This window comes from Octopus bimaculoides, chromosome 7, assembly GCF_001194135.2.
Source record: "Octopus bimaculoides isolate UCB-OBI-ISO-001 chromosome 7, ASM119413v2, whole genome shotgun sequence".
Taxonomy (NCBI): Eukaryota; Metazoa; Mollusca; class Cephalopoda; order Octopoda; family Octopodidae; genus Octopus; species Octopus bimaculoides.
The window spans coordinates 38,500,329-38,513,069 of record NC_068987.1 but is presented as its reverse complement, the minus strand read 5'-3'; the positions used below and the strand labels follow the sequence as shown (position 1 = coordinate 38,513,069).

At 32.0% G+C, this 12,741-nt stretch overlaps 1 protein-coding gene across 2 annotated transcripts in view; it reads right to left on the bottom strand.

Annotated features, from left to right (window-relative positions):
* Positions 1-2,267: 2,267 nt before the first annotated feature.
* LOC106876459 (caspase-7) overlaps positions 2,268-12,741 on the bottom strand; it is a 787,012-nt gene continuing 776,538 nt past the window's right edge. For both annotated transcript variants that reach the window (XM_052969503.1, XM_052969504.1), the window contains one exon: positions 2,268-2,734. In XM_052969503.1, the coding sequence (XP_052825463.1) occupies positions 2,487-2,734 (248 nt within the window). In that variant the 3' untranslated portion in view covers positions 2,268-2,486. The remainder of the gene's footprint in view (positions 2,735-12,741) is intronic.

The following is a 12,741-nucleotide window of genomic DNA, read 5'->3' as shown; positions in this document are numbered from 1 at the left end:
CATACATACATACATTTATATTGCAATGATAGATCGCTAGCCTTTTTATTTTCTCTCCCTGTTTATTTCCACGTTCCTTTCTGTCGAAGAGCGTAGGCTCGAAAAGTAAAACATTTTCTCACTTCCTGAGCGTTAAACTAATATATCTATTTGTTGTTTGCACACCCATCTTTGTCTTTTGTTTTGTTTGAAAACTCTCATTATATATATATATACATACACACACATATATATGTATATATATTTACACATTCATATATATATATATATATATATATATATGCAAACATATAAATAAATAACAAAAATGTATACGTGTCAATTCATTATAGCCATTTGAAATGGCTCCGTTTAATTGATTAATGAAAACATTACATCAATTTGAAAGAAACCATTCTCGTCAGATGAATTCATATACTTCAAACATAAAAGAAAAACCATTTTTTAACAAATTTACATCAATGATGGAAGCCAAAATATTTACATTGTTTCCATTATTGATGTAAATTTGTTAAAAAAATGGTTTAACCTTTATGTTTGAAGTCTATGAATTCATCTGATGAGAATGGTTTCTTTCAAACTGATATAATGTAATCAATTAAATGGAGCCTCTTGAAACAGCTGTAATAAATTGACACCTGTACATCTTTGTTACTTATTTATATTCTGTTCACCTAACTTGGTATCTGTACATTGGAAATACTATAGAAATAACTTTATAAAAAGTATATGACTGAATTATCAAGAGCAGATATCTTCACTTAGATGGACTGCATTGCCTGCATACATGACAGGAATATTGGGTACAAATACCCCTACAAGGAGTCTTAATATTCAATATTCAAATAATATTGTTGGGGGTATGCAGATTACACCAAACTAGCAAGGTGCTTGAATTTAAGTACCTAATTCAACTGAATCATAATTATATTTACATACATACATATATACATACATACATACATATATACATATATATATATATATATACACAGACACAAACATATATAATAATATATATACTTAAATATATATCATAAATGTGAAGGCACATGCCCTAGTGGTTAGAGCAGCAGACTCATGGTGAAGGGATCAGGGGGTTCAAATCTCAGAATAGGCAATGTGTGTTTTTGAGCGAAACACCTAAGCTCCATGTGGCTCCAGCAGAAGGTAATAGTGAACTTCTGCTGACTCTTTCCTCCTACATCTAACAGCTCACCTGCGACGGGCCAGCATCCCGTCCAGCTGGGGAACCTATACACCAATGAAACTGGGAAACCAGCCCTTATGAGTCAGGTATGGCTCGAGAAGGAACAAACAACAACATATATCATAAATATATGCACATATATACATTATATAAAGGATACAAGGAGTTTTCATCAGGATAACTCCAGGAAATAAGTATACACTCTGAGCACTCAAATTGATATGCCACCAAAATTCCGGTTGAAACTGCAGTTGAAGATATGATTTTGTAACTGCCTTTCTAAAGCAGCTAGAAGTGGCTTCCTCTTGAGCTGGTAGGTATATATATTGAAGTGGAAAAGAAAAGGCAAACAGTTTGGCAAGACTTGACAGGGACATTTAATTTAAGTATATAATAAAAGCATGACATAATCTCTAACAGTTGTTTCTAGATATAATAGATCACAACAATTATCATTGATGGGGAATATTCTTTCACCATTACATATATTTAACTATCTCTCTCCAATGATGGGATACTTGGCCTATGGAATCCTTGCTCAGCATGATGTTCCAATAGCAGGGATATTCTAGAAACAGCTATTAGAGACTATGTAAACCTTTTATTATACAGCTAAATTAAATGTCCTTGTCAATTCTTGCTAAACCGTTTGCCTTTTCTTTTCTACTTTAATATATATATTTATACACACACGCACGTGTGAGAGTGTACATACATATATGCTTGATGTATTATGTGAATGTATTTTTATGGATAGATATGTAAATCAATATATACATACACATATGGTCAAATGTAAACTTAAATAACATGTATAGCAATGTATTTGTGAGTGTATAAAGAGATATATATGTACATACACACACACACAAATATAAAACATAAATGCACATCCATACACACACACAAACAAGAACTCTAAAGTCCACAAAATTTTGTGGAATTTTAAGAAGGCATTTTCTATGGCTTACATTAAACTGGGGAAAAAAATGCAAAAGAAAAAGCAAACAAAAAGAAATGTATATAATATCAAGTTTGAAAAATGTAAACTAATACCTTGTTTAATGTTCATGGAAATGTGTATTTTTTTTATTTCATAAAAAGTGATTCTGATTTTGTTGAATATCTATTATAAAATAAACCATTCTTTGAAAATAAAAGATAAATGAATGCTAGAGTTATAGGATCTGATTTTTTTTTTTTTTTTTTTTTTTTTTTTTTTTTTTTTTTTTTATATAATGTATTGCTGCCACTTCAGCTGACATTACCAGTAATTTTAAATTATTTCTTGTTTTTTGGGTCGGAAGTAAACATATTTGGTCAACATTGAAACAATACATGGCATTTGTTTCTTTTTAGATGTGAAATCTTCATTGGTACATGATTCAAAGTCGTAAGCCACAATGTGATTGACCAATGTTAACATGTGCATTAGCTCCATTTCTTTTCCATGGTTCTCCAAAATAATACATAGTGCCTGGATAAACCAGGAACCTTCCTCATTATTACGCCAAGAATAATAACCTAAAATTAGAAATGAACAAAAATTAAGCATAAGTTTTTATAGCTGTAAGGAATACATTTTAAACTGTAATTTATTTGAAATTATTTAAAAACAAATAGGCTGCATTAATTAGTGAACAAACTACAAATAAAAAAGAAATAATTAACTCATTGACATAACATTAGTTCAACAAACAACAACCATAATTTTTGGAGAGTCTATATAAAAAATTTCTTGACACAAGTAATCATAATAGATATATTCATTGAACCTGCCAATATTTACATGTTTTTATTTCTAGCTTTATGTTCTTCACAATCCACCATTCCAAAATAGATTAGATGTATTTAATCTTTCTTCACTGTTTCTGTTAACTTTGGCTCAATTATTATTGATAAAAATTGGATAAGTTTGGTGTAAGAATAGTGCAAAATCAAAATCAAACATTTGTATGTTGAGTATTTATAAATCAGGATTGTAGATTGAACTGTTAATATATTTCGTAGATTGAATTATTATTTAATATATTTCGTAGATTGAATTATTATTTAATATATTCTGTAGATTGAATTGTTATTTAATATATTCTGTAGATTGAATTGTTATTTGTTGTAATTGACTGTGATAAATTATTCCAAGCTGTAAAGTATTGAATGTGGCTGTAATATAATTTGTGTGGGTGTAATGCACTGTTCTGAGCTATAATATCTATATTAATAAAAGTGTAATTCTGTCTGTCTGTATCTCAGTCTATATTCGCTCTACATAGGTATATTATATCTTTTTGGGATCAAGATGATCCCAGGATTGAAAATCTGCCCTTCATTTGGTTCTTGAACATCCAGCTTTGGGATCTGATTTAAAAGCATTTGGGTTGATATTTTTAGCAGGTAAAGTAACTGAGAGGTACAAGAGTTACCTCCCTTAGCTTTAAGTTTTGTATGGAATTTAGTGGTTTTTAAAATCTTTTTCCGTCATCAGACTGTGGCCATGCTGGGGCACTGACTTGAAAAATGTTAATCGAACAGATCAACATCGATTCTTTCTTTTTTTATGCCTGGTATTTTTTTATTGGCCTACTTTACCGAACCGTTAAGTTATGTGAACATAAACATGGCGACACCTGTTATCAAGTGGTGGGGGACAAATACAGACACAAAGTCACAATACACATACACACACACACACACACACACACACATACATACATACACACACACACATCTTGTATTCAAATTTTAAAAGGACTCCAAAAGTCTGTGAAGTTACAAGTTTTTCATTTAAACTGAATTTAAAGCAATACCATATTGGTTGGGTACCAATAAATGCTTTATTATTATTGCTCTCTTTAGTTTTGGGCTACAGGCCCAATTAGCCCTCCACAAGAGCTAGATTAAAAGTCCACACGGTGTGTGGCTTTTAAGCTAGTATTGCATATGTTTAAAATGTGATCCAAAAGATTTGTTCTATAACAAAATGAAATTATCTATGATTTTCATATTTAGTGTTGAAATACATGTATAATTCTAGCTTTCTCATTTTTGTTTCCGTTCCTGTTTTTGTTCTTGTATACATTCATTTGCCTTTCCCAGAAGCTTAACATTTTTAGCTTAAGTCTCTGGCACTTACCAGATTCGAGTAGACTCAGAGATAGGGAGTGAAACTACAAGGACTTTCTGGACTCTGATTGATGAGGAAATCAGCTGCGAACAATCCATGTATCTTGTTTTTGTCCTGTTTGCCATTTGTCATGCTATCATCTATTTTCCCGCATGTTGTGTTTTGTTGGTTTTTGTTTGTTGCGTTCTTTCTGTCCTACCTTTGATTTATCCATGTGATGCTCTGTACAACCTGTTGTTCACTTTGTTAAAAAAAGATATCCCTTGAATATTATGTACAACTCTCCCTCTCTCTTCCTCACTTTCTCCCTTCTCTCTCTCTCTCTCTCTCTCTCTCTCTATTCCCCTCCCTCTCATTCCTCAGTCCCTCTGATTTCATTTTCCCCTCTCTTGTATTCCTTAATCCCTTTTCCTCCCTCCTGCTTATTCTTCAATTCCTTTGCTTTCCTTCATCACTTACCTTCCTTGTACCGTTTTTTCTCTCTCTCTGCCTCTATCTCTCCCCCTCTCTCTCATTCTTTAGTTCCTCTGATTTCTTTCCCCTCTCTCCTATTCCTTAGTCCCTCTGTCCTCTTTAACTCCTTCCCTCTCCTACCACGTGATCGCTGTCTGGCCAAGGCACTGTTATCCTCTTTGACCAGCCACCTTTCAGACTGGTCATGTTCATCTGTGTGTTAAGATTTTCCATTTTACCTTTGCGCCAGCTTACTACATTCATCTGATAGTCGATGGACCTTTTTTGTTATTTATTTATGTTGTAATTGTACAATTATTTTCCTTTTGCTGTATAGCTGAAAGGCATTTTATCATTGTATATGTATAATTCATTTTCTGTTGCACTTGTATTATTATTTCATAACGTTATGTTCGTCCAATATCATATTTTAACCTACTAGTTGTAACCAATATTTAAGTGCTTTTTTTAAACTATTATCAAGTGTTAACTATATATAAATCTACTTGTAACTAGTAATCTTGTTCTGACAAAGTAAGCAACAGGTTGTACAGAGCGTCACATGGATAAATCAAAGGTAGGACAGAAAGAACACAACAAATGGAAACCAACAAAACACAAAATGCGGGAAAATAGATGATAGTATGACAAAAACAAGATACACAGATCATTCACAGCCGATTTCCTCATCAGTTAGAGTCTGGAAAGTCCTTGTAATTTTGCCCTTTTATCTCTGAGACTACTCAAATCCAGCAGGTGCCAGGGACTTAAGCTAAAAGCATTAAGCTTCTGAGGAATGCAAACAAATGTATACAAAAAGGAAAACAGGAACAAAAACAAAAACAAGAAAGCTAGAATTTTGGCTATACAATAGAAGGAAAAAAAATTTTGTACATATACGAATACATATGAATAAATAACAGAAAGGGTCTTTCGACTGATTACTGATTAAAACAGAATGCTGCTAAAACTAGATTAATGGTAAAAACATGATTAACACAAGATTACTTGTTAAATGAAGAAAACTGGCAAAAATAGGATTACTGATTAAAATGAGATTCATAGTGAAAACAAGATTACTACTCAAAACAAGATAATGATTGATGCAAAATTAGAGGTTAATGCAGGATTACTGATTAAATCAGGATTACTGGTTTACAAATGGATTACTAGTTAAAGCAAAATGAATTCTGTTCTTGTACAGCAAATGAATCCAGAGTTACATCTTTTCCTACTGACTAATAGACTTTGGCAAATAGACTTTATTATGCAGTACTGTTACTACATATTTCTTGCTCAGAGATTTAAAACTAGCTGTTTTTCTCATTACGAGATCAGTGACTGCATGTCACCTTAAAAATATATATTGTGAGCGAGGTCAAGTAGATACCATCTCTAACTGGCAATTACCCTGCACCAAGGAAGAGAAATAACCCAGAAACCATTGGTCTGCAGGTATAGCTAAAGCTGGAAGGGGAGCATTAGCTCCCTTGCTCACAGTATACAGACACAGATGGTGTGTCAGTAGCCAGCTGGAAAAGATGTTTCCCTGAGGCTAAACAGTAGTCACATCATCCTAAGCAGGACTGCCACTTTACTTTGGAAAACAGACTTTATTATGCAGTACTGTTACTACATATTTCTCGCTCAGAGATTTAAAACTAGCTGTTTTTCTCTTTATATGTGTGTGTGTCTGTCTGTGTGTGTACACATACATATGTGTATGTGTATATATATATATATATACACATACATATATATGTATGTGTATATATACACACATATATATATATACATTTATATGTAGGTGTGTATATATATATATATATATATATATATATATATATATATACACACATATGTATGTATATATATATATATATATATATATATACACACATATGTATGTGATATATATATATACACACATATGTATGTGATATATATATATATATATATATATATATATATATATATATATATATATATATACACACATATGTATGTGATATATATATATACACACATATGTATGTGATATATATATATATATATATATATATATATATACACACACACACATATATATATGTATATATACTAGCAAACACACCTGTCCTTTGGACAGTTTAAGTTGCTTTGGTGGTATTTTTTTCACCAAATAATTGAACTACTGAGAAGGTTTATAAGTAGCATGACAATCTGTTTCTGATTAACCTAAGAACAGAAAACCAAATTGAACACTGGTTATTGTAGAGGTCGTTGCTCTTTAATGATCATAGAACATACAAGTTTGCAAATGATGCGAAGTAGAGCTGCTGAAGTGTTTTGAGAGTAGATTACGGATAATGACTACAAAATATAGATGTCTTACATGAAAGTGAAATTTCTTGTCAGAATCAGCCACATAAATGGTGTAAGGAAGATGTTGAAACTTCCTCTCTACGAGTTTATTTTATTCAACAGCAAATGGAGCTATGTTTTTGGAGAGAAGTATGACTGTTACGTTCAACAATGGCAATATAATACCTACTTGAAAAAGTAAAGTTAAGGGAATGTATTTGTTGTGTGCTTACAGTGTACGACCATTCTGAAATTGACTTCAGGTAACGAAAAATTAAGACATGAAGAGTTTGATTTCAGTTCACAAATACTGCTTTGAATCTTTAGCAGTTCACAGTGAAAAGATATGATGAAAGGCAGACAGATAATTGGGAAGTTGTAATGATGGTAAAAGTAAGCAGCATACAAGTATATATGTACTGAAAATAACCAGCATGAGTCTTATTGTGAGCAGAGAGTTTACTTAGAGTTGTCCCCCTGCATATAACAACAGTCACTAATGAGCTATCATGAAGGATTGAAAAGGATCATGTCCGCCGGTGATGCATGATGAAAATTGGAGAACGATTGCATTGTATTTGAGTTTTTAGGCATTCACACCGAAGTCAAAATGTTGCCCAGTCCACACCATGAGGATGTAAACCCTTGTGGACCATCCCACGCTAATTTGCACTGTCCCACATTGGTGTGTTGAAACAACTGCTAAAGAGTTCACATGAGAAAGTATGTTGATGTATTGGTGAAGGAGGTCGCCATGTAGTCAATGGTGTAGCTTCATCGGGACAGCAGAGTAGAACTACAATTTCATCATTTTTGGGCTGGTTAAAGCATCCTTGGTGCTCTCCGATAGGTGTTCAGTCACTCTTTATGATAACTTTGAAGTTGGACTCATCTGTATGTAGGCGTTGTGTAGCAGTTTTGAAGTCCCTCACATATTGCTTTGGTGATGTGGAGCATTTCCTGAAGTTCATTCAAAACAGGTATTTTTGTTTCAGGTGCCACCTGAGATTGGCGAGCCATTTGCTCAGTGGTATTTCCTATGAAGTAAATTTGAAGGAATTGGTGTTCAGTGTTGTTGACAGGAAGAATAGAGCCTATCCGATGATAGGTTTGGCCTGAATTTTGAATGTTGGCACATAGGAGTCTTCATGAATGGATTTGCAACCAAAATTTGTCTTCTGGAAGGCAGAATTATAAGCGAGAATTTTCTGTATAAATTGCTGCAAATCAGAGTGTTGACCAAGGAGTAAAGAGAGCAAAGGCTGAGGAGTGTTTTGCAGGTCAGGCAAACGAATCTTTTGTTTGAGCAGCATAGGCCACTGGATTCTCCAACCCACTTGAGGGCCTTGTAATATAGACATATTACAGACATATCCCCCATAACAATCTCTTGATGAGTGATGTAATCCTTGGCAGAATCATAGCTGAGCGCCTTTGATGCCCATTTACTACTCAATGGCTTCCAATAGCCATGGGTAAGAGCCTTCTGGTGAACATTAGACTGAAGTCTCATCATCCGATGGTTACCATCATCTGCCAACCTCGCAGCAGAAGTAGAAGTGGATGCAGTGTTGTGTGCCCAACAGATAGCACTCTCTTCTCAGACTTCTTGAGCTCTCATGGCAGAAGTGGATGCAGCATTGCGTGTCCAATGGATAGCACTTTTTTGTTGGGCTCCATTGCGGATAGCAGTCCTCCAGGCTAGCCTATCCATGGCAATCTGTTCTCATGAGGATGGCTGTATGTTAGCTTTGCACTGATGGATCTGGGTAACTATTTTTTATTTTTTATCTATGAGAAAAAGAAAATGGCGAAACTGACATATAGATATCAATTTATTAGAACATAATACAATTCTGAACAATATCAAACTCAATTTCACCTACCATTGTTTCCATGCCCAATTAAATCAATTTGGTAAATTAAATTAAATTAAAATTCCATATTGAATATCGTTAATTGGGTATTTCATCGACCCTTGATAGACTCAAATAAGTGCATATCAGCAATCAATGTATTTAAAAAAAATGTTACTTATATATATGTAAATGCAAATTTGTTTTATGCATTTGGGTGCATACATGCATAATGTATTGAAAAAACAAGATATCAATTAGTTAGCTTAAATGATATTCTGATACAATTACTTTAAACTAGAAGCTAAAACACATTATTCCTAAATTACACAATTACTTATGATAGATTGAAATGTCATTAAGATATTTAATCACTTAAGAAATCTAATTATAAGTCACCTGGAAATCTAGAAATTATAGTTAAATAATAAATTATTATTATAATTTTCTATTTTAAAAACCATAGTTATGTATGTGTAATATTTTCATTATGTATTTGTGCATGTGTGTTAATGTGTTGAAAGCTACCAGATGATGACGAATCAAAACTGCTTACTTATTTCCATAGCTAAATATTACGTCATCAATATTTGTGCACAATATACTTGTTTACATAACAGTGTGAACAGATATACATGAGCTTATTTGAGGAAAAATGTTAATAAATCAAAATTAATGAAATTAATAAAAATTCAAACCATCATTGAATTAATATTCAAAAAAAAAAAAATTATTGATTACATATTCCTAAGATATGTACTTAAAATACTTTTAACCTTTATATAATATGACTACCTATAAATAAAACCTTATGTCCATATTTACCATTTATCTTATATTTTAATATTGATATGATATCTCTTTATAGTTATAATTGTTAGTATATTAATCCTGAGATACTGCCTGATAACTTTTACATTGTACTTAATGGTAGTTTTTGAAAACATGTTTATAGGTGTGAACACAGGATATCCCACCCTCCCTTTTTGAGTTAAGGAGTCTACATTTGGAATTTAAGATTCGGTATAATTCTTCTACGCAAAGAAAACAAATGGCATTGCCAACTTTATAGGCACTAGCCCTGCTTATTAATTCCCACTCCATAGTAAACATTTTATTCTTGTCCTTTAAGTCCCTAATAAATTTACTAAGACTGGTATAAGACGACTTATTTTTATTATTAAATGTATAATTGTGATTAGCGATGCATTTTTTTATATAGTCTTGCATAGCACCAATGTAAAAGAAATTCTTACCTTCAGAATTCACTTTACATCTATAAACTACGTTTTTTTGTTCATCATCATCATCATCATCGTTTAACGTCCGCTTTCCATGCTAGCATGGGTTGGACGATTTGACTGAGGACTGGTGAAACCGGATGGCAACACCAGGCTCCAGTCTGATTTGGCAGAGTTTCTACAGCTGGATGCCCTTCCTAACGCCAACCACTGTTGACAATAATTATTAAACAATCATTTCTATCTTTGCAATCACAACATATATTTTCATTTATATTTATATTACTATTGTGATTTAATTTATCAGATTTAGTATGATTGTTATTTGAGCATTACTTCTGTTCTTCAGGTTATGATGGAATTTAAAGTAGGTTGTTTCCCCTTGTACATTAGAAGAATTATTTTTACATTTTTCACTAACATTGTTTCCTAGAGTATTATTGTTGCATTTAATTGGGTAATTATTGTTATAAAAATTTGATAATTTCCTCTTGTTAAGGGAAGAAATAATCTGGGACATATTCTTCAAGATAGAAAAAGCAACACAGAGAAAACTGGCATTAATTACATCATAATATCTTTTTTTGGTAGAATGTTTAGAAAATAGTTTGCATAAAGATCCAACTAAATTGTTCTTAATTTGCTTAGCGAATGGAATAATGAGCCAAATAGTATTATTCTTATCAGAAGGTACATTATAATTTTCAAATTTTTTAATTCCATTATTCCTGTTACTAATTTCATGAGCATAATCAGACAACGCATCAGAATGTAGCACCTTCTGTCAAATTCTTCCCATGATGAAATACCCAATTAATGATATTTGATATGGAAATTTAATTTAATTTCCCAAACTGATTTAATTGGGCAGGGAAACAATTGTAGGTGAAATTGAGTTTGATATTATTCAGAATTGTATTAGTTTCTAATAAATTGATGTCTATATGTCAGTTTCTCCATTTTCTTTTTCTCATATATATATATATATATATATATATATATATATATATATACACACACATATATATAGGTGCAGGTATGGCTGTGCTGCAAGAAGCTTACTTCCCAACCACGTTTCAGGGTTCAGTCCCACTGCATGGCATTTTCGGCAAGTGTCTTCTACTACTACCTCAGGCTGACTAAAACCCTATGAGTAGATTTGGTAGATGGAAACTGAAAGAAGTCTGTTGTATATGGTAAAACATCAAACATTATTATCGAGTTAGAAAACAGAGAGATCTAATGGATACTAATTGATTTATCAATTAATCAACATATTCTTCTACGCAAAGAAAACAAATGGCATTGCCAACTTTATAGGCACTAGCCCTGCTTATTAATTCCCACTCCATAGTAAACATTTTATTCTTGTCCTTTAAGTCCCTAATAAATTTACTAAGACTGGTATAAGACGACTTATTTTTATTATTAAATGTATAATTGTGAACCAGTGCGTGTGTTTATTATTACCACCATAATGTCCCTTCCAAAGTTCAATAATGTTCAATATTTTACAATATTTTATATAATATATTCATTGAAGAAATATCTCTTCAAAATATAATGTATAATTATCAAATTAAAAAACAGAGAGATCTAATGGATACTAATTAGTTTATTAATTAATCAACATATTCACCTACAATTGTTTCATTTCACAAACGAAATTAAAATGACAAAACATATATGAATATATAATTTTGCATTCTAAATACCTTGTATGGAAAATGATCAGGTTGTACAAAGGACAATAAGGATTACATTAGGATTCATTTGGAATACTCAGAATGTATAGACATGTTTATTATGTGACTATATTCTGAGTATTTCAAATGTATCCTAATGTAATCCTTATTGTCTCTTGTACACCCTAATGATTTCCCATACAAAGTATTTAGAATGCAAAATTATATATATATGTGTGTTTTGTCCTTTTAATTTTGTCTGTGAAACGAAACAATTGTAGGTGAATATGTTGATTAATTAATAAACTAATTAGTATCCATTAGATCTCTCTGTTTTTTAATTTGATAATAATGCTTGATATAGTTTGTATCTGTATTTGGTTTGCAAGATTCTTAATGAGAATTCGTGTGTTGAAAGAAATACTATTGAATCTTGGGAGGGGCATTATGGTGGTAATAATAAACACATGCATTGGTTCAGTCCTTTAATAAAGTGGAGTTATCTGATGGTTATTTTGATTTTTAGACAGCAGAACACAGTGTTCTTCAATGTCTTGCTAGCTTGGCTGGAGCTTATCATAGCTTGTATTTGTATTTGGTTTCCAAGATTCTTGATGTGAATTCATGTGTTGAAAGAAGTAATAAACACATGCCAGTAATAATAAACGCACGCACTGGTTCGGTCTTTTAATAAAGTGGAGCTGTCAGCTCCACTTTATTAAAGGACTGAACCAGTGCGTGTGTTTATTATTACCACCATAATGTCCCTTCCAAAGTTCAATAATGTTCAATATTTTACAATATTTTATATAATATATTCATTGAAGAA